The sequence below is a fragment of the Jaculus jaculus genome, chromosome 5, assembly GCF_020740685.1.
Source record: "Jaculus jaculus isolate mJacJac1 chromosome 5, mJacJac1.mat.Y.cur, whole genome shotgun sequence".
Classification (NCBI taxonomy): domain Eukaryota; kingdom Metazoa; phylum Chordata; class Mammalia; order Rodentia; family Dipodidae; genus Jaculus; species Jaculus jaculus.
In genome coordinates, this window is record NC_059106.1 from 53,786,766 (window position 1) to 53,808,361 (window position 21,596).

General features: G+C 42.4%; 1 protein-coding gene across 29 annotated transcripts in view; it reads right to left on the bottom strand.

The window, feature by feature from the left end:
- Window positions 1-21,596, bottom strand: part of Eif4g3 (eukaryotic translation initiation factor 4 gamma 3) — a 312,912-nt gene that overhangs the window by 57,210 nt on the left and 234,106 nt on the right. For all 29 annotated transcript variants that reach the window (XM_045149125.1, XM_012948573.2, XM_045149124.1 and 26 more), the window contains 7 exons: window positions 21,277-21,447; window positions 17,153-17,350; window positions 10,718-10,864; window positions 10,160-10,396; window positions 8,757-8,861; window positions 4,673-4,805; window positions 1,363-1,457 (listed from right to left, as the gene is read on the bottom strand). In XM_045149125.1, the coding sequence (XP_045005060.1) occupies window positions 1,363-1,457; window positions 4,673-4,805; window positions 8,757-8,861; window positions 10,160-10,396; window positions 10,718-10,864; window positions 17,153-17,350; window positions 21,277-21,447 (1,086 nt within the window). The remainder of the gene's footprint in view (window positions 1-1,362; window positions 1,458-4,672; window positions 4,806-8,756; window positions 8,862-10,159; window positions 10,397-10,717; window positions 10,865-17,152; window positions 17,351-21,276; window positions 21,448-21,596) is intronic.

The window sequence follows — 21,596 nt, forward strand, 5'->3', positions numbered from 1 at the left end:
AGCTTCTTCTGCCATCAATGGAACTTCCTCTGGATCTGTAAGCTTCAACTAAATCCCTTCCTTCCATATAAACTGTGTCTGGTTTGAAGGTTCATAACAGCAGCATGGAGGTGATTCAACAGTAAGCCATCAACTTTTATGTTGCTGTTTTTCAAGGTAGGGTCTCACTCTAGCCCAGGCTGACCTGGAATTCACTATGTAGGCTCAGGCTGGTCTCAGAGATCCTCCTACCTCTACTTCCCTGGTGCTGGGATTAAAGACTTGTGTCACCATGTCCAACCTGAACAATCAACTTTTTTAAAAATTTTTTATTAGCATTTTCCATGATTATAAAACATATCCCACGGAAATTCCCCCCCCCCCCACTTTCCCCTTTGAAATTTCATTCTCCATCATGAACAATCAACTTTTGATGAAAACCTCTAGGAGAAAACTTTTTCCCTTTTACTGTGCATGAATTGCCCAAGCAGAGGGAGGGACAATATGTTAAACCTTTATGACACAATCATTTATAGTAGGCTGTCTATGACTTTTTTAGGCCTTAGATATATAAAACCATTAATTCTTGCCATGGTTAAACACATAACTGCTTCTTCACTAGAGGTAAAGATATATCCACTGAGTAAAAGTCTGCAAAGGACTAATGCTTCTGAGGCTATCTTTGTCATCAGTGTTGTTCTTTGTTCCCTTAGACATCTCAGAGCTCTAACCAAAAATTTTGCAGAAAAACTAAGACTAACCTAAACCCTATCAGAACTAAGAGGATGAAAGCAGAATACAGACAGTCCCAACCTGCAGAGAAACAAAATCTGTAACCAAAATGATCCATCTAGAAAAGAAGCAACATAGAAACGTTATATGAGAACAAAGTATTTTAGGACTCAGGGTGGAACCATTGTAAACTATTTAGTTTATTTGTAGACAGAGTCTTGATAGGTATCCCTGGCCGGCTTCTAACTCATAGCAATCCTCCTGCCTCAGCTGCTCATGTGCTAGGACTACATTAATCTTTGTAAAAGTGGTATTTGTTTTTCCCCAAACAGGGTCCTCAGTATCCCAGGTCAGCTTCAAACTTATGATGTAGCCAAGGATAAGCTTAAACTTCTGATCCTCCTGCCTCAGTGGCCCCCACACAATGAGTGCTGGAATTAGAGGGATACACCAGCTGTATAAATTGTGTTAAAAGTCACACTCAGCTGGGTGTGGTAGCACACAACTTTAATCCCAGCACTAGGGAGGCAGAGGTAGGAGGACTGCTCTGAGTTTGAGGCTAGACTGGGACTACAGAATGAGTTCCATTCAGGTCACCCTGGGCTAGAGTGAGACCCTACCAAAAAAAAAAAAAAAAAAAGGCATACTTACCTTAGTGATTTTCAAAAATTTTGACGGGTCAAGTACCCGACTGTTCTTGGCCCCTTGTACAGTGTTCCACCCACCTTCATCCACTCTTTGGACACCTGCAGGAGATCAGAGCACACTGTATTTCTAACTGAACCATTCCAATCATGTCAATGAAAATCAAGGATAAAGACAACGAATGACACTACTAAAACATTAATGGCAACCTCTTTAAAGAAATGGTCTGGGCTTGAGAGATGGCTTAGAGGTTAAGGCAACTGCCAGCAAAGACTAAGGACCCATGTTTGATTCCCCAGTACCCATATAAACCAGATGCACAAGGCGGCACATGCATTTGGAGTTCACTTGTAGTGGCTAGAAGCCCTGGCATGCCCACTTTCTCTATCTGCCTATCTCTCTCATAAATAAACAAACAAACAAATAAATAAATAAAATTGCCTTTTCTACTTGCTATAAGACAGGGTCTTTCTGTATAGTCCAGAAACACTCCCGCCTCTGCCTCCCAAGTTCTGTGATTACGGAAGTGTACCACGTCTCTCGGTCTGGAAGTAGTCTACCAAGCCCTCATTACTCAGGGTCTCCACTGCCTCCCTAACCCTTTGTCTGTTTGTAATGCCCAGAGCTCAACAACACTGGTCTCCCTTTCTTTCTTTCTTTTTTTTTTTTAAATTTTTTTGTTTATTTTTATTTATTTATTTGAGAGCAACAGACGCAGAGAGAGAGAGAGAGAGAATGAGCACGCCAGGGCCTCCAGCCACTGCAAACAAACTCCAGACGCGTGCGCCCCCTTGTACATCTGGCTAACGTGGGTCCTGGGGAGTTGAGCCTCGAACCAGGGTCCTTAGGCTTCACAGGCAAGCGATTAACTGCTAAGCCTTCTTTCCAGCCCTCTTTCTTTTTTTTATTTTAAGATTTTATTTTTATTCATTTATTTATTGGAGACAGAGAAGGGGGGAGAGGGAGAGAGAGAGAGAGTGGGCACGCGAGGGCCTCTAGCCACTACAAATGAACTCCAGATGCATGTACCCCTTTGTGCATCTGGCAAATGTGAGGCCTGGAGAATCGAACCCAGGTCCTTAGACTTCACAGGCATGCGCCTCAACCGCTAAACCATCTCTCCAGCCCCACTGCTCTCCCTTTCTGTTCCTTAAAAACACTGCATTGGGGTCTTTGCACTTCCTGTAACCTTTGTCTAAAACTCGCCTTCAGTAGACATGTACCTGACTTACCTCCCTGACCTGTTTTGGGTCTCTGCTCAGCAATACCAACTTTAGTAGGGTTCCTCAACCTTCCTATTTAAAATCCTCTATGCAAGCTTCCCTACTCCTTTATTTTTCTCCAATTTATATATTATTCTTAAGTGTGTTTTTGAAATTTTAAAAAAATATCTCCACTAGCAGGACATGGTGGAACACACCTTTAATCCCAGTACTTGGGAGGCAGAGGTAGGTGGATCGCTGTGACTTAGAGACCAGTCTGGGACTACAGAATGAATGCCAGGACAGCCTGAGGTACAGCAAGCCCCTATCTTGAGAAAAAAAAATATATATATATTTGTAAGGAGGGAATGAAAGAGAGATGGAGGGAAGGACATCAGAGCCTCTAGCTGCTGTAAGCAAATGCTAGATGCATATGCCACTTTATGCATCTGGCTTTATGTGGGCACTGAGTAATCGAACCTGGACTAGCAGGCTTTCAAAGAAAGTATCTTTAACCACTGAACCATCTCTCCAGCTCTCCTTTCTATGCTTTTTACTATTAAGTCTTACCTCCTTATACACAGGATTTTAGCAATGGCCACACTGCTGAGTTCAATGTATCCCTTTGATTCATCATGCAACAAGTTTGCCTAGCATGCACAAGACCCTAGTTTCCATCCGGAGCATCAGCAGGAAAAAGTGATAAAACTGCCAGGCTCCCCCAGCGGGTAGTGCTGAGGAAGGACCAAGCCCGCTGGTTCCTCCCAGGGTGTTGAGGAGGAGGATGACTGTCGACAGCAAGGAACACACCACCAAGCTGGGAGTCTCGTCAAAGCAGCAACTCGCTTTATTGTTACAAGCAGTTACTTATATAATGTTGAAAACAAGGGTCGAGATTTTAGGACAGGGGTGGGGGGGGGGTTGTAAAGGCCAATAGTAAACTGTGACTATTGAAATGATTGGTCCCAAACGCATACGCGCAGGATCTCCAACTCCTACGCTGAGTCATAGCTGGCCAGAGGCAGATCACCAAACTTTAGCTAGGCTCAGGAAGCTCCACTAGGCCTCAACAATAAACTTTATCTTATTACATACCACTAGCAAGACATTAGTCCTTACTTTAAAAGCTCAAGATTGGATGTCTAGTGTCTATCAAAATCAACTCAATAGTTCCTTTTAATTTAATTTAATGTTTTGGTTTTTCGAGGTAGGGTCTGACTCTAGCTCAGGCTGACCTGGAATTCACTATGTAGTCTCAGGGTGGCCTCGAACTCACAGTGATCCTCCTGCCTCTGCTTCCCAAGTGCTGGGGTTAAAGGCATGCGCCACCATGCCCAGCTCCTTTTTTAAAAAAATTTATTTATTTGTTTGAGTGTGACAGATAGAGAGAAAGAGGCAGAGAGAGAGAGAAAGAATGGGTGCACCAGGGCCTCCAGCCACTGCAAACGAACTCCAGATGCATGCACCCCCTTTATCTGGCTAACATGGGTCCTGGGGAATTGAGCCTCGAACCAGGGTCCTTCGGCTTCACAGGCCAGCGCTTAACCACTAAGCCATCTCTCCAGCCTGCCCAGCTCCTTTTAATTTAAAAAAAAAAAAACTTTTATTTATTACTATGTGTATGTGGGTGTATATGGTTCCAACAAGTCCCCTTGCCATCACAAATAGAATGCCATGTTTGCACCATTTTTGCATCCAACTTGTACATTGGCAAGTGAGGGAACTTGGACAGTAGACTTTGTGATTAACTTTCAAAAGTATTAAACACTCTAATGGAAGTAAAATTAAGTGTTCAGAAATAATGAAAAGCGTCTGGAAGAATTCAGATTAAGAACTATTGACTTTGGGCTATGGAGTAGGGCTCAGCAATTGATTCAAATTTTAGAGAAAGAACTGGACTTTTCATCAATACTTTCAGAGAAGTTCAGAAAACCTGTAACTATAGGAATCAAAGTAATCCCAGGAGTTTCCCTACTCTTTCACTCAGTGACTGGCCTCCAGCTGGACTCAGTATTCTGAAAGACCCGCTGCTGTTCTTTGTGATCTCATTTTGCCCTCTGAATTCCCTCTCCTTCCTATTCCTGTCCTCCCCTGCCCAGTGGCTGCGCCCTCACCTGGCCTTCTCTTCTCCTTGGTCATGAGCTGCTGCACCTTTCTCTGCTCTTCTTGTTCTTCTATTTTTGCTTCTTTGTGAATTTGCTCAATCGTCTTAGGCCCTTGATCTGCTCTTCGAGATACCCAATTACACTGTAAAAGTAGAAAAGAAGGTTCCAGTCAGTAAACTGAAAATTAGATTTCTTTTTTAAATTTTAAGAAAGGGCTGGGACTGTTCTGGTTTTTAGAATTTTCTTACTCTCCTTAAGACCAAATAAAGACTGACTCAGGATTAGTAATAAAGTCAGGTAAGGGATCTCTTGGGATAAACTGCTCAAAATTTTGTCTGGAAGAAGTGGGGATGACAGGGGGTATGGATGTGGAGAATTTGGACTCTCTCAGGCCTGTGGGTGGCCCTTTTTCAAGACAGGTGCTGCCCACAAGGGTCGAAGATCAAAGCAATTAGACATTGTCAGCTGAGCTTTAGATATTGAAGAAAGCAGGATGTCACACCAGCAGCACCTTGACAGGACCCACCACAACTCGGTGGAGCAGGTGATCTCCCTGAGTCAGTCTTAGGGGACTTTGTAGCTGTGCTAGCCAGATAATAGAAGCTGAGGGATAGAAGTGATTCAACCACTTGCCCCTGCCACCCACAAATCAGCAGCAAGACCAGGAAGGGCCATGGCCTAGTGTTAACATCAAACATGGCCTTGACTAGACCCAGTTCTAAACACTGCAGCCTGCCATCTATTGCACAAAGGAATCGTGTGCCACAGAGTAGAAGGACTCTTCTGCTCACCCTGAAGACTCTAGCCTTGGGCAGAGTCTAATTCTAGGCTATTCTGAGGGGTATTCGGCCTGGAGGTGGCCCTAGTTCATGCCTATGGTCACTGCATATGTAGGAGAGGGAAGCTGACCGTGGCTTCCAAAGAAGACTATCACTGTGGACACTAAATTGGCTTGATGAACTTGTTTTTTTAATTTTAATTTTATTTTTTAAGTCTTCTTATTTTTATTTTATTTATTAGACAAAGAGAAAGAGAGAGAGGGAGGGAGGGAGGAAGAGGCAGACAAGAGCATGGGCGTGCCAGGGCTTTCAGCCAATGCAAACAAACTCTCAAGATGCATGTACCACCTTGTGTATCTGTTTTACGTGGGTCCTAGGGAATCAAAACTGAGTCCTTTGGCTTTATAGGCAAGCGCCTTAACCTCTAAGCCATTTTCTACCCCCCTTTTTACTTTTTCAATGTAGGATCTCTCATTCTTGCTCAAGATGACCTGGAGATCACTCTGTAATCAAAGGCTGGTCTTGAACTCACAGATATCCTCCTACTCTGCCTCCCCAGTCCTAGGATTAAAGGTGTGCAACACCATACCCTACTTTAGTTGACATTTTATCCCTCCTCTAAAAAAATGTTGGGGTGGCAAGAAATGTAATTTTGTGGTAAAATGCTTGCCTAGCATGTTCAAAAGTCTGGGTTTGGGCTGAACAGACAGTTCAGTGGTTAAGGCACTTGTCTGTAAAGCCTAAGGACCCAGGTTTGATTCCCTGGTACCCATATTAGCCATATACACAAGGTGGCGCATACATGTGGAGTTCGTCTGTAGTGTCTGGAGGTCCTGGTGTACCCATTTTCTCCCTCCCTCCCTCTCTCAAATAAATAAATATTTTAAAAAAGAATAATAACAACTCTGGATTGTCAGGATATGGTGGTGCACACCTTTAGTCCCAGCACTAGGGAGGCAGAGGTAGGAGAAGTGCCATGAGTTGGAGGCCACCCTAAGCCTATGTAGTTAATTCCAGGTCAGTTTGGGCTAAAAACTCTATTTTAACACCCCCCCCAAGAAAACCCCCAACTCTGGGTTGGATCTCCAGCACTGAAAAAACTAATAAATGAATATATACATATATTACATATATGTACACATAAGCCTGTTTTTCAATGCTGGAAGCAAATAAAATACCTAAAAAATATGGAATAATGTCAGTTTCTCATCTTTCTCATAGATGACATTATTGTGTAGTCTGGGCATTTGAACTAAAGAAATAAGTCCCCAAATTATTATATTTTTAAGATTTTTTTAACTTGAGACACAGAGAGGGAGAAAAAGAGAGACTGGGAATGGGTAAACCAGGGCCTCTAGCCGCTGCAAATGAACTCCAGATGCATGTGCCACCATGTGCGTCTGACATAGGACTTGGAGAGTTGAACCTGGGTCCTTAGGCTTTGCAGGCATGTGCCTTAACCACTTAACCTCTCCAGCCCAAGACCCTAAATCTTGAATCAATCTTGGCTAGATGTATACAATAACCAATGGATAAAAGGACAGAGGGAAAAACTGGCCCAAATGTATGTGTCATTATTGTCTACATTTGAAGAAGAGAGAACAGTAGAACCAGGAAGGATGAGTACATGACATAGATGCTCCTCGGTTCACTAAGCCTTTTCCAGTGATTCTTTTTTTTTTTTTAATTTTAATCATTTTTATTTATTTATTTGAGAGTGACACACACAGAGAGAAAGAGACAGAGAAAGAGAGAGACAGAGAATGGGCACGCCAGGGTCTCCAGCCACTGCAAACAAACTCCAGATGCATACACCCCCTTGTGCATCTGGCTAATGTGGGTCCTGGGGAATTGAGCCTCGAACCAGGGTCCTTAGGCTTCACAGGCAAATGCTTAAGCACTACGCCATCTCTCTAGCCCTTTCCAGTGATTCTAAATGAAGATGGCGAGCATGCTTTCTTCTCCTCCACTACTGTGATCTTGGCACACAATGCTGCTCATACCCTCTAATGAGGACAATGCTTGTCACTTTGTATGTAATCTCCCCTCCCCTCCCCTCCCCTCCCCTGTCCTCTCCTCTCCCCTCCCCTTCCCTTTCCTCCTCTCCCTCTCTCTCTTTCTTTTGTAATCGTTTCTTTCTCCCACTTCCTACTACTGTCCCCACATCTACAATGAGCACATGTAGCTGAGGTCATAGAGGACTGACTTAAGGAGTGTGAATTCACATCAACAGGCCAGGCACTAGCAATAACAAGGTTTCAAAGTCACACTTGGGCTTAGCAAGAAAAAGAGCCATCATTCTGATCTGAGTGAAAACAGGGAAGAAGCAGGGTTCATGCTCACTTTCATATGCAGGGCAATCCCTGTGACAGTTAAATCAAGAGGAAATAAGTAGTGGCTGGACTTGGTGGAGTATATCTATGATCCCAGCACTAAGGCTAAGAGAACCTAAGGAAGAAGGATCACCATGAGTTTGTTCAAGGCAAGCCCAGAGCTACAGAGTGGGTTCCAGGTCAGCATGAGCTGGAGTGAGAACCTGTCTTGAAGCAAGAAAAAGAAGAGGAGGCAGTAATTTTAAAGAAAATGTACCTCATATGAGAAAAGAAAAAGAAGAGTAGAGAGGAAAACAACCAAACTGAACAGTCATTACTGACACACCTGCAAAGTAGATGACATCCCCATCCCAAACATAAAAAGGAGGTAAGTTAAGACTTGGGGACGTTAAATACAGACACTGTGAAGATGCAACTTCCTGATTATTCAGCTTGCAAAGAAATTCCATTGACCACAATTTGAATATAGAATGGTAATGGTCATTTCCCAACCTGCAATATGGTTTCATAATTTAAGTAAGGAAAAACACAAAATAGCCTTCCTGTTTTTTCATGATTTTTTGAGGTAGCATCTCACCTTAGCCCAGGCTAACATCGCACTCACTCTGTAGTTCCAGGTTAACCTCACACTCATAGTGATTCTGCTTCCCCAGTGCTGGGATTAAAAGTCTTGTGATACCATGCCCGGCTTTCAAAAATGTTTTTCATGAAATTTTGCCAATTCAAGTTCTGAGCCTTGAAGCAAAAACATCTAATTGTTTACATGTGTAAATATAAGCACATCCTTACTCAACAAAATTCCTTGAAAGAGACCAGACTGGGAAGCTTTTCTTATCAAAAAAATTTCTTGAAGAATGGAATTTCAAAGGGGAAAGTGTCAGGGGGGAGGGAGGGAATTACCATGGGATTTTTTTTTTATAATCATGGAAAATGTTAATAAAAATTTAAAAATTAAAAACAAAAAAATTTGTCTCTACTTACCAGCCTCAGGTCTATCACGTCTTGAAGCATGAATCGGATCCTTGATGAAGTTTTTCTTTCTTTTACAATTTTCTCCATCTGGTTAAAGTACTGGTCCATGCGTGGCTGCAACATATATAATATAAATATATAATCACTAGTATTCCTGGCTGAGAAATTCAATTGTGGTTTGCCCATGTGACCTTTTTCATGTGTGTGAGACAGGATTTTGTTGTTGTTTTGCTTTTTCAAGGTAGGGTTTCACTCTAGACCAGGCTAACCTGGAATTCCAATATGTAGTCTCAGGGTGGCCTTGAACTCATGGCGATCCTCCTACCTCTGCCTCCTGAGTGTTGGGATTAAAGGTGTGTGCCACCACACCCAGCTGAGACAGGATCTTGATAGGCAGCGCAGGCTGGCCTACAACTTGAGATCTTTCTGCCTCAGTTACCTGGATGCTGAGATTAAAGGTGTATGACACCATACACAATGACCACATAGACTGTAATTTGACCTAGCAGGGACGATTTCTAGTCAAAAGTAATGGAGGGACTAGTAGACCAAGTGTAAAAGCTACATTTGCCAGCTTTTGTGGGAATATTATACTGTAGCTCTGGAAACTTCTTTAAGACCTTTTCCTACCCTCCCTGCTGACAGTAATGAGAACAAAGTAAGTTTTAACTGAGGAATGCTGAAAGATTCAGCTGGAGAAACTTACCTCTACACTTTGTTTACATAGGGAGAACTAAACCCACATCATGTATATCCACTAATATTTGGGGTTTTCTATCTCACTCAAACATAATCCTTCCTAAGATGTTATGAAACACTTCTGACATTATTTCTTTGAAGTGTGTCTATTTTATTTATTCATTTATTTTTTTTGAGGTAAGGTCTGACTCTAGCTCAGGCTGACCTTGAATTCACTATGTAGTCTCAGGGTGGCCTTGAACTCACTGAAATCCTCCTACCTCTGCCTCCTGAGTGCTGGGATTAAAGGCGTGTGCCACCACGTCCGGCCATGTGTTTCTAATTTCTATGTCCCTAATCTAGATAGCACCCCTTTGTGTCTGAGTTAAAGTACTTTTAACTATTGCTTATATAATACTGAGAGAGCTATGTCATTAATTAGTTCATAACCTTAAGAAAGATCCTCAGGGCCCTGTGTGGTGGAACACTGCTGCTGTCTCAGCACTTAGAAGTTAAGGCAGGAGAATCTTGAGTTTGAGGACAGACTGGGCTATCTAGTGAGACCCCATATCAAAAGAAACAAACAAAAACTCCTAGGGCTACTTTACTTCTATCTCGTTCTTGGGCCTATCCCATGGAGGCTTTCTTTCCTCATGTGTGGGCACTTCTCTGCACAGCTGCTGTGTAGGTGGGCAGGCAGCCCTGCTCAAGGCTGATGAGTGTCCGCAGCTTACCTTGGCCTTCTCAAAGTCCAAGTCTTTGCCAATGGTGGTGAGCAGGCGGCACAGGCACTCCAGTGATTCCTCGTCATGGTTCTTCAGCAGCTTTACCACACAGTCATGCATGATGGCTTCCGTCAGCATTTTCAGCTTAAAGAGTTCTCCAATAAACTTGATGTTACCAATGGATCTGCGCCGGGCTTTGTCCTTAGCTTCTTCCAGCTCATCATGAAGCCTGGTCTTCTCTTCTGGCTGTTGTGTGAAAGGGAAGGGGAACATCTCACACTCATATTCACAGCCATTCTCTTTCTGGGGCTCAGATGCCCTGTGAAAATCTTATGCAGCAACTATGGTCCTGCATCCTCAGAGATCCAAAAGCAGGCCTCCCTTTCAGGCTTCTGGACAAGCATCCTCTCTCAAGCCCAGGATTATGCTGAATACCTGCTGGGAAGGACTGAGCTGTCCAAATAGCAATAGTAGGATACAGCATTCTCCTTGGTCATAATATGATATACCACCCCACTTGACAATATCTGCTGTGCACAAATGCCGTCTTCCTGGGGAGGTACTCACTGCACTGGCAGCCTCCAATTCTTTCTGCTTCTTCTCAAAGACATCATCATCTGCCTTATCCTTTTCAAACTCCTTCTGGCAGCGGTTTAACAGCAGCTTCCGGAAATTTACCGTGTTGCCCGGCTTGTCTGCCATGGGTACTTTCAGCTGTATCCAGGTAAGAAAATGAAAAAGCAGCAAGATTACTTCAAAGACATTCAAAACTATTTCATTAATTGTGCAAAATCGGGCAATTGAACCACAGACAAGCACTGTTCAAAAGGTGTACAATTAGCTTTAAGCAACTTATGATTCAATGGAAAGATGTCTTACGTCATATGTAAAAAGACACACATGACCCTGTCTTTATCTAGACTTTTCCCCCCTAAACTCTACAGGATTATGACCTTTTAAATTTCAAAAAAATTAGACACAGGGTCATATATATCCCAGGACTGGCCACAAACTTGCTATGTAACTATGATCCTGAAATTTTTACCCTCTCGCCTCCACCTTGGATTGTAGTCTTATACCAATACAGAGGGTTTCATGCAATGCTGGTGGTCAATGGGCTATGTGTATGCTAGGCAAGCCCTCTACCAACTAAGCTAAACTCTTCGTTCCTACTTTTTGTTTTTTCTTTTTAAACCACCAATTTAGGTATTTTGGTTTAAAGGAACAAACAGTAGAGCACAAGGAAGAAAGTCACTGACAGGGGAACTTTGGTGGAAGGTGAGATCTCTGAGGTAGAAAAGAGAGTTGAAGAAAGGACATCTGAGGATTTGTGAAATAACTTTTCTCTGCAGACTGTGACATGGTTGTAATGCTATTACTTACCATGTTTACCAATATACAATAGATGCTGATTGGCTCTTGTCTTTTTTTTCTTTCTCTTCTTGAGACAGGGTCACACTATGTAGCCCCAACTGACTCTGAACTTGCTATCTAGACTAGACTATTCTTTTTTTTTTTTTAAGTTTTATTTCATTTATTTGCAAACAGAGAGAGATTGAGTGAGAAAGAATGGATGCTCTATCTCTGAGGAGTCAGGCCCATAGTTGCTGTATCAGATTTTCACAGGGCATCTGAGCCCCAGAAAGAGAATGGCTGTGAGAAGGAGTGTCAAATGCTCCCCTTCCCTTTCACACAACAGCCAGAAGAGAAGACCAGTGGCTACTACTCTAGCCAATGCAAACAAACTCCAGATGCATGTGCCCCTTGTGCATCTAACTTATGTGGGTCCTGGGGAATAGAACCTAGGCCCTTTGGCTTCACAGGCAAATAAATACCTTAACTGCTAAGCCACCTCTCCAGTCCAATTTTTTTTTTTTTAACAGTTTTTTGAGGCAGAGTCTCCCTCCAGCCCAGGCTGAGCTAGAACTCACTCTGCAGTCCTAGGTTGCCTTCACATGCACAGTGACCCTCCTACCTCAGCCTTCTGTATGCTGGATGAAAGACATGGGCCACCAGGCTCAGCCAGGCTAGTCTTGAATTTGTCATCCTGTTGACTCAGCTGGGGATTACAAGTATATGGCTGCACACAATGCTGTCTTATGTGACAAAAGAATGTACAACTCCTGGGGCTGGACAAATGGCTTAGCAGTTAAAGTGCTTGCCTGCCTAAGGAAACAGGTTCACTTCTTCAATACCTATGTATGCCAGATACACAACGTAGTGCATGCTGAAGTTTGTTTCAAGTGTCTTGACACACCTATTCTCTTTCACTCTCTCTCCCCACCCTCACTAAAATAAATAAATTTTAAAAATATTTTTAAAAGCCAGGCTTGGTGGTACACACCTTTAATCCCAGCACTCGGGAGGCAGAGGTAGGAGGATCACCGTGAGTTTGAGGCCACCTGAGACTACATTGTGAATTCCAAGTCAGCCTGGGCTAGAGTGAGGCCCTACCTTGAAAAACCAAAAGTTTGGTCTAACCATTGGCCACTTGAGAATTTTATTTTTAGTTTTTTAGCTTTCTGAGGTAGGGTTTTGCCGTAGCCCAGGCTGACTTCAAACTCATGGTGATCCTCTTACCTCTGCCTCCTGAGGGCTGGGATTAAAGATGTGTACCACCACGTCCAGTGAGAGATATTTTCTGCTGTACAGAAAGAGCTGGAGTGGATGGGGAGGGTCCATGTGAAGGCAAGTGCTTACAAGGGTATGCTCTACAGCCAGTACTGAGTGTTCTCTCCTAAATGCAATAGCTCATCCAGACACAGAAATGGTCTTATGAACACATTTAGACTTCAGCACTGATTCTAACTAAACTAATGTACTATGCAGATGAAATTCCCCTGATTTATCATGTAACATGACAAAATGGCTTTTGAATGAGAACCTTGTCTGTTACTTTCTGTTGTACTGTCTTAGGACACACAGACACCAGCAGTCATCCAGGGCTCAGCACTCACTTCACATTTGGTAGTCTGAAGTAGAACAAGTAAGCTAATGGAAGAAACTGCATGTCTGTGCTAACTCTAAAACCAGTCTCTGCAGCATATTTTACTCTTATACTTTACTCAATAATGAAGCAAGTGTTCCTATTTAACTCTAGAGCCCATGGTGATCTCCTATCATCTCACTGGTCAGTGTCCTGACCTTAGTTAAAAAAAAAAAAACTTGCTAAAACACTCCCCCCCCATATATATAAATAATACACACACACACACACACACATGCACGCACACACATTATATATAAAACAATATATAGGGCTGGAGAGATGGCTTAGTGGTTAAGCTCTTGCCTGTGAAGCCTAAGGACCCCGGTTCGAGGCTTGGTTCCCAGGTCCCACATTAGCCAGATGCACAAGGGGGCGCATGTGTCTGGAGTTCGTTTACAGTGGCTGGAAGCCCTAGCGTGCCCATTCTCTCTCTCTCCCTCTGCCTGTCTTTCTCTCTGTGTCTGTCACTCTCAAATAAATAAATAAAAAATGAACAAAAAATATTTAAAAAAAAACAACAATATATATAAACACTAGCAAGGAAATGTACCTCTATCAAATATACTCAGTTATGCACTGGCAAGGGATTCCCACAAGATTCATAAAGGATGCTCAGTTACGAAAGCCAAAGATATTTGTTCAATGCACTAAGCAAACTGGACTCTACTCCTACTCTAGCTGACTCCAGCCACATCCTGTTGCCTAAATCTGCCTTGTCTGTAATTACAGGCTCTCATGTGTTTGAGCATGAGTGTGATACAGGGTCTTGCTATGTAGCTAGGACTAAACTTGAACTCATATATACATGCACACACATATGTTTGTACACAGACAAACTAACTGGAGGTATACATACCTGCTATAGCAGAGTTAAAATAAAACAGCAGATCTCATCACAGGGCATGAAAGAAACTCTACTTGGATATTCTCTTCACCCTGACTCATGTTCCCCGCTTTCCTGATTTTTGTGAAATAGGACTCATGTAACCCAGGTTAACCTTGAATGTAGCCATGCTGCTAAAGGTGATTAAACTTCTAATCTTTCAGTCTCTACCTCTGAGGTGCTAGGATTACAAGTGTTTGCAACCAACCCTCCTCAAGTTGATCATTTATTTATTTGTAGTTTTTTTTAAAGAGCTTTTTGTTGTTGTTTATTTATTTATTTGAGAGAGACAGAAAGAGAGAGAGAGAAAGAGAGAGAGAATGGGCACACCAGGGCCTCCAGCCTCTGCAAATGAACTCCAGATGTATGTGCCACCTTGTACATCTGGCTTATGTGGGTCCTGGGGAATGGAGCCTTAAACCAGGGTCGTTAGGCTTCATTCACAGGTAAGCGCCTACCTGCTAAGCCATCTCTCTAACCCCATTTGTAGTTATTTTTTGTTTTTTTTTTGAGGTAGGGTCTCACTCTGGCTCAGGCTGACCTGGAATTCACTATGTAGTCTCAAGGTGGCCTCGAACTCTCAGCAATCCTCCTACCTCTGCCTCCCAGTGCTGGGATTAAAGGCGTGAGCCACCACGCCCGGCCCATTTGTAGTTTTTTTGAGGTAGGGTCTCATTCTAGTCCAGGCTGACCTAGAACTCAATCTGTCATCCCAAGCTGGCTTCCAACTCACAGTGATCCTCCTACCTCTGCCTCTTGAGTGCTGTGATTAAAGGAGTACATCACCACACCTGGTTTAGTTTTTATTGTAAACCGTAGTCATTATCAGCACACTGATATATTGCAAAATATCTCCTAAATATTTTGCCTTAATTTTTTGCAAAATGGATTTTGGATTCCTTACAGACAGAAAATGTAACCTGTTCATGTTTTGATAGACTTACCTATCTTTGACATAAGCACTCCAAATGTTGGCAGAATAAACAGAATTTGAATTAATGTAATCTTTTGAAATTTTGAAACAGAGTAACTCAATGGAATGCTGGTTGTCTCGGAACAAAGTATGGAAACAAGGCTAAAACCTCAGTGATCTCCTGTCTCCATGTAAGTGCTGGGGCCACAGGTTGTACAACACCATGCTAGGAGAATTTGATGTTTTCATAGCTTATTTCTAAGAGCTGAGACATGGTGATGAGCCAAGAGCAGTGGTTCATGCCTTCAATTTCAGCACATGGAGAAAGGGGCAGAAAGATCTAAATGATCTACACAGTCAGTTATACAGTGAGTTACAGCTACATAGTGAACTACAACAGTAGTTCCAGACCAGCCTGAAACAGGAGGAAACTTTGGCTCAAAGAGACACAACAAAAGGCAGGACAAGCCAGGCCAAATGAGCCAATGGGTACAATAGTGGCACGTCTGGCATGGTATTAACCAACTGCCTTCTAATTGGACTGGAGGCCTACTCCATGGGAGGGTATATATCCCCGATACTGAAAACTTAAAACAGGGGTAGTCATGAGCCCTAGGGATGTAATGTCTGCTGCTGTCTGGCTAAATGTATATACTATGCTTATCAAACTGCCCAGTAAGCACTTCTCTTAATATTCATAACCTTATATTAATGCTACTCTCACTTTTGGTAGAGAATCTTCTCTTTTCAGATGGCAATGACCTTGGGATGACTCAGAAGGCATCATGGTGCTGGGAGGAAGTGACCGGAGTGCTCAGTACTGCAATATCTCTATCACACCTTCCAAGGCTCAGGGTCTATTGCGGAAGAGGTGGCGGAAAGAATGTAAGAGCCAAAGGAAGGGTAGGACTCCTTACAATGTGTTCCCCCCAGACACAAAATGGCCTGCATATCCATGACCTCACAGTGCCTGACACTATCTACACAAGACCATTATAATACGAAGAAAAGATCGTGACATCAAAATAAGAGAGACTGATTGAGAGAGGGAAGAGATATGATGGAGAATGGAGTTTCAAAGGGGAAAGTGTGGGAGGGTATTACCATGAGATTTTTTTTTTTATAATCATGGACGTTGTTAATAATAAAAATCAATCAATTAATTAAAAAATATATAAAAATTTTAAAAAAGGACAGGAAGGTACAAAAATAAATAAAACTACCAAGTATTAAAGCACATGAATTTCCAACTAAAGCAGGTGGGTAAACAAACAGGAGGAGAACACAGGTGGTACATAGTGATTTATAGCTACAGGAAAAAAGAGGGCAGAGAGCACTAATCGGAAGCAGGCAGCAGCTCATTCGGCTTTGCCCACATTTTGACAGGATGTGGACATGAACAATGTAATGTGAAAGAAATCTAACAGATCATTAGAAAATAAATAAGTTACCTGCTAGTAACTGAATTTTTGAGACAAAGTCATACTCTGTAGTCTAGAACTCATTATGTAGCCCATGATGGTTCTGAACTCTCAGCAAGCCGCCTACCTCAGCCACCTGAGTGCTACCAAACCCAGCAAGAGGGGAAACTGTCAGTCAAGAACTGTTTTGACCAAAAAACAACTGTCTTTGTATTTTTAGAGGCTAAATTAGAATCTGAATGAACAGTTAATTTTAAATTTATCTAGATGTAAAAGCAATTGCTCTCTTTGTATAAGATGATATCCTAGAAAATTTATTTTTGCCTATTACCTAATTTCACATTAACCCAAACTTTATTCAGTTTTCCTCAGTTTTTTGTTTTCTTTGTGTGTGTGAGTTTCTGTTTTTGTTTTTTGAGGTACAGTTTCACTGTAGCCTAGGCTTACATGGAATTCGCTATGTAGTCTCAGAGTGGCCTTGAACTCATGGCAATCCCCATACCTATGCCTAAGTGATGGGATTAATGGTGTGTGCCACCAGGACTAGCAAGCTTCCTCAGTTTCAATGGAACAATCTCACGCCCATTTCAGTAAAGTCTCCATATGGCCAACAGAGGTGAGCATACATTGTTAATAAAGCAAAATTCTTCTTATTCAATGAGGACATTATATTAGGAAGTTCTACCAATATATTCTCCCCTTTACATTGCCCCAATAACACTTCTGGGAAGAATGTGCAGTGAGGGGAGAATATACCTCTTGGAGATTCTGGTTTTACTCCTTCCTTTCTTCTTACCGTTACTAGACATCGACACATGTTTGCGTAAGCCACAGAGAAACTGGGTTCATCAATAGCTTTCTCAAAGACCAGGTCAATGACTCCCTTCAGCCGCTCTTCTGTATCAACAGTCAATCCTGACACTTGCTTCATCAGCTGGTTGAACATCTGTGGTGTCAGTTTATTTAAGATACTTCGAACTTTTCGGAAAAGTTCCTAGCAGGAGCCAAAAGAAAAAGAAAAAAAAGGCATTAAAGTAATTATGATGAAACAATAAGGAATTAAAAATGTAATTTGTTGCTTCATCTGAAGTTATTAACAAGGTTCATGAACTTGACAAAAAATGCATTCAGAGTGGTGCACATCTTTAATCCCAGCGTTTGGGAAGCAAAGGTAGGAGGATTGGTGTGAGTTTGAGGCCAGCCAACGACTACATAGTGAATTCCAGGTCAGCATGGGCTACAGCAAGACCCTACCTTGAAAAAACAAAAAACAGGGCTGGAGAGATGGCTTAGCGGTTAAGCGCTTGCCTGTGAAGCCTAAGGACCCCGGTTCAAGGCTCGGTTCCCCAGGTCCCACGTTAGCAAGATGCACAAGGGGGCGCACATGTCTGGAGTTCGTTTGCAGAGGCTGGAAGCCCTGGCGCGCCCATTCTCTCTCTTCCTCTATCTGTCTTTCTCTCTGTGTCTGTCGCTCTCAAATAAATAAATAAAAAATTTAAAAAAAGAAAAAACAAAAGACAAACAAACAATTTTAAAAAAAGCATTCAGGGCTGGAGAGATGGCTCAGCAGCTAAGGCACTTGCCTGCAAAGCCTAAGGATCAGAGTTTGATTCCCCAATACCCATGGAACACCAGATGTACAAGGTGGTGTAGGTGTCTGAAATTCATTTCCAGTGGCTGGAGACCCTGTCACGCCCTTCTCTATGTGTCTCTTCCTCTCTCTCTTTCAAATAAATAATAAAAATAAAAGAATAAAGTTTATTTTAAAAATGCATTCTTTGCCGGGCGTGGTGGCGCACGCCTTTAATCCCAGCACTCGGGAAGCAGAGGTAGGAGGATCTCCGAGAGTTCGAGGCCACTCTGAGACTACATAGTGAATTCCAGGTCAGCCTGAGCCAGAGTGAGACCCTACCTCGAAAACCCAAAAAAAAAAAAAAAAAAAAAAAAAAAAAGCATTCTTTTTTTGTTTTTGAAGCAGAGTCTGACTCTAGTGCAGTCTGATTAGCATCTCATTCTGTAGTCCCAGACTGGCCTTACACAGACAGAGATCCTCCTACCTCAGTCTCTGGAGTGCTGGGATTAAAGGTGTACACCACCATACCCAACTAATTCATGTTCATTTTAACAGTCAGAAGTTAAACACCCACTTTTGACTACTGAGGAGACTTTTCCAAAAAAAAAAAATTTTTTTTTGTTATTTTTATTTATTTGAGAGCAACAGAGAGAGAGAAAGAGGCAGATAGAGAGGGAGGGAGAGAGAATGGGCACACCAGGGCTTCCAGCCACTGCAAACAAACTCCAGATGTGTGCGCTCCCTTGTGCATCTGGCTAACGTGGGTCCTGGGGAATCTGGCCTTGAACCGGGGTCCTTAGGCTTCATAGGCAATTGCTTAACCGCTAAGCCATCTCTCCAGCCCCTAAGGAGACTTTTAAGAACTACTTATACTTCAAGGTCAGGTATATCATCTTCACATTCCTTTTTTCCTTTTTTATTCACTGGCACCAGAGACTGACCTAAAGCTTCAGGCATGCTAAGAATGGTCTGACAATGGCCCAGCCCCAGCCCCAGCCCCAGCCCGATCCTGTACATTTCAAAGCTAACATGACCACATTCACACCAAGTTTGAAAATGGTGTATGCTTCCTCTGAACCAGTAAGTCAACCTCTAAGAAATTCATTCCTATTAAGGGGTAGGTAAAAAGATTTTAGACAAAGTAAGTTTTCATACTTCTTTATGGAAAATAACTGTAATGGGGCTGGAGAGATGGTTTTCAATGGGTAAGGTGACTAACCACCCAGCTTTGATTCCTCAGTACCCACGTAAGCCAGATGCACAAAGTGGCACATGTAGTAGTGTAGTTTCTATACAGCAGGTATAGGCCCTCGTGTGCCCATTCTCTCCTCCTCTCTCCTCTCTACCTCTCTCTGCATGCAAATAGGTAAACAAAAATAATCCCAGCACTTGGGAGGCAGAGGTAGAAGGATCACCATGAGTTCAAGGCCACCCTGAGACTATAGTAAATTCCAGGTCAGCCTTGGCTAGAGTGAGACCCTACCTTGAAAATATATTTTTTTTTTCAAAAAGAAAATAACTATAATGTACAAATTAGAAGTCTGTTTCAATTGTGATATAAATTATGGTATGGATTATATTGAAGTGATATTGAAACTTCATCATATTAAAAATACAAGGAGGGCTGGAGAGATGGCTTATCGGTTAAGCGCTTGCCTGTGAAGCCTAAGGACCCCGGTTCGAGGCTCGGTTCCCCAGGTCCCACGTTAGCCAGATGCACAAGGGGGCGCACGTGTCTGGAGTTCGTTTGCAGAGGCTGGAAGCCCTGGCGTGCCCATTCTCTCTCTCTCCCTCTATCTGTCTTTCTCTCTGTGTCTGTTGCTCTCAAATAAATAAATAAAATAAAATAAAATAAAATAAAATAAAATAAAAAAGAAAAGAAAAGAAATACAAGGAGAGGCATGAGACATATCTCAGCAATTAAGGGGCTTGCCTACAAAGTCTAACTACCTGGGTTCAATTCCCCAGTACCCATGTAAAGGCAGAGGCACAAAGTAGCACATGCATCCAGAATTTGTTTACAGTGGCTGGAGGCCCTGGTGTGCCCATTTTCTCTTATCTTACTTCTCTCTCTCTCTACTTACAAATAAATAAATAAATTTTAAAAAAAATAGAAGGGAGTTGCTTCAGGTATTTATAATACTACTTAATGGTAAAATAGTGGGTATTTTCCCTAAAGATTGGTAACAAACAAAAACTGTCTTTTTTTTTTAGTGTGTGTTTGTGAGAGAGAAAGAGAATGAATATGGGCATGGCAGGGCCTCTAGCCACTGTAATCAAACTTGAAACACTTGTGCCACCTCGTGTGTCTAGCTTATGTGGGTTCTCTCAAGTCAAACCTGGGTCCTTAGGCTTTGCAGGCAAGCGTCTTAACTGCTAAGCCATCTCTCCAGCCTCAAAACTGTCTATCCTTACTGTTCCTGCACAGTATATATTTGTGGCATTTTATGTATTTTGTGATATTTGCATATATTATATAAAAGTCTATAATAGGCTTTTGTTTTTTTCCTTTCAATGTGTATGTCTTTCATTTCTTATGTAATACTGAGTACTATAAATCACTGGATAGAGAAATTACAGGAGATCTAAGTAAGTAGAGATAGATACTACATTCATGTACAGGATGAATCATCACTGTTAAAGTATCAACAAAGGCATATGTTTTGGAAAAGGGCACAGACAGTTCTTCAACCTTGTTTCTTTGTGGGATTGGGACTCAAATCTTAGGCCTTGCCCACGCTAGGCAAGCATTCTGCTACTGAGTGTACAGCAGGTGTGAGACATGCACATCCTGAAACCCAAGGGCTGCACACAGCTGAGAATTGTTAGGAGTGCGGCCTAACACAAGACCATAAACTTAATTAAAACACTGACATTGGGCTGGACAGATGGCTTAGCAGTTAAGGTGCTTGCCTGCAAGGCCTAAGGACCCAGGTTTGATCCCCTAGTACACATGCAAGCCAGATGAGATGCACAGGGTGGCGCCTGTGTCTGGAGTTCGTTTGCAGTGGATAGAAGCCCTGGTGGGCCCATTCTCTCTCTATATATCTGCCTCTTTCTCTCAAACAAATGAACATTGACCTTATTTATTTTGTAATTTCACTGCATGGTTCTCAAGCATGAATTTTATAGCTATAGGACTACCAAAAGGTTGAACACCTCAAGCTAAGCTCACAAATAGTAACTGCAAAGAGAAAACAGAACACTGTTACTCACAGTATCACTTAGAATGTGATTCAAAAGAAGTGCAAAAAGTACTATACCGTCACTTCTTCATGTAGTATTAGGACAAAACCACAACTGAAAACAATGTTGAGGCTATCGCTGTGGTGTGCTGCTATTCTCACCTGGGTCTTAATGCTCTCAGGATCATCAGCTTGGCTGTCACGTTTCTGGCTGGGCTTCCAGGCATTTTCCGCCTTTTTTAAGTGTACATCTTCTTTTACAGAAACCGTGATGATCTTTCTGGGCTCCCTCCTCTGACCAGGCTGAGACCTCCGTGGTCCAACATTCAACAACTAAGACAGGAACATTACATCTATTCAGCATACTTACAGTGGACTATGTCTGCTGGGCTAATCAAACTGAGCCTGTATTCACACCAAGCACATCTAGATGCAGAAACTGGATATGAGGCATTCAAGTTAGATGGGCTCTTTTCTCAGGA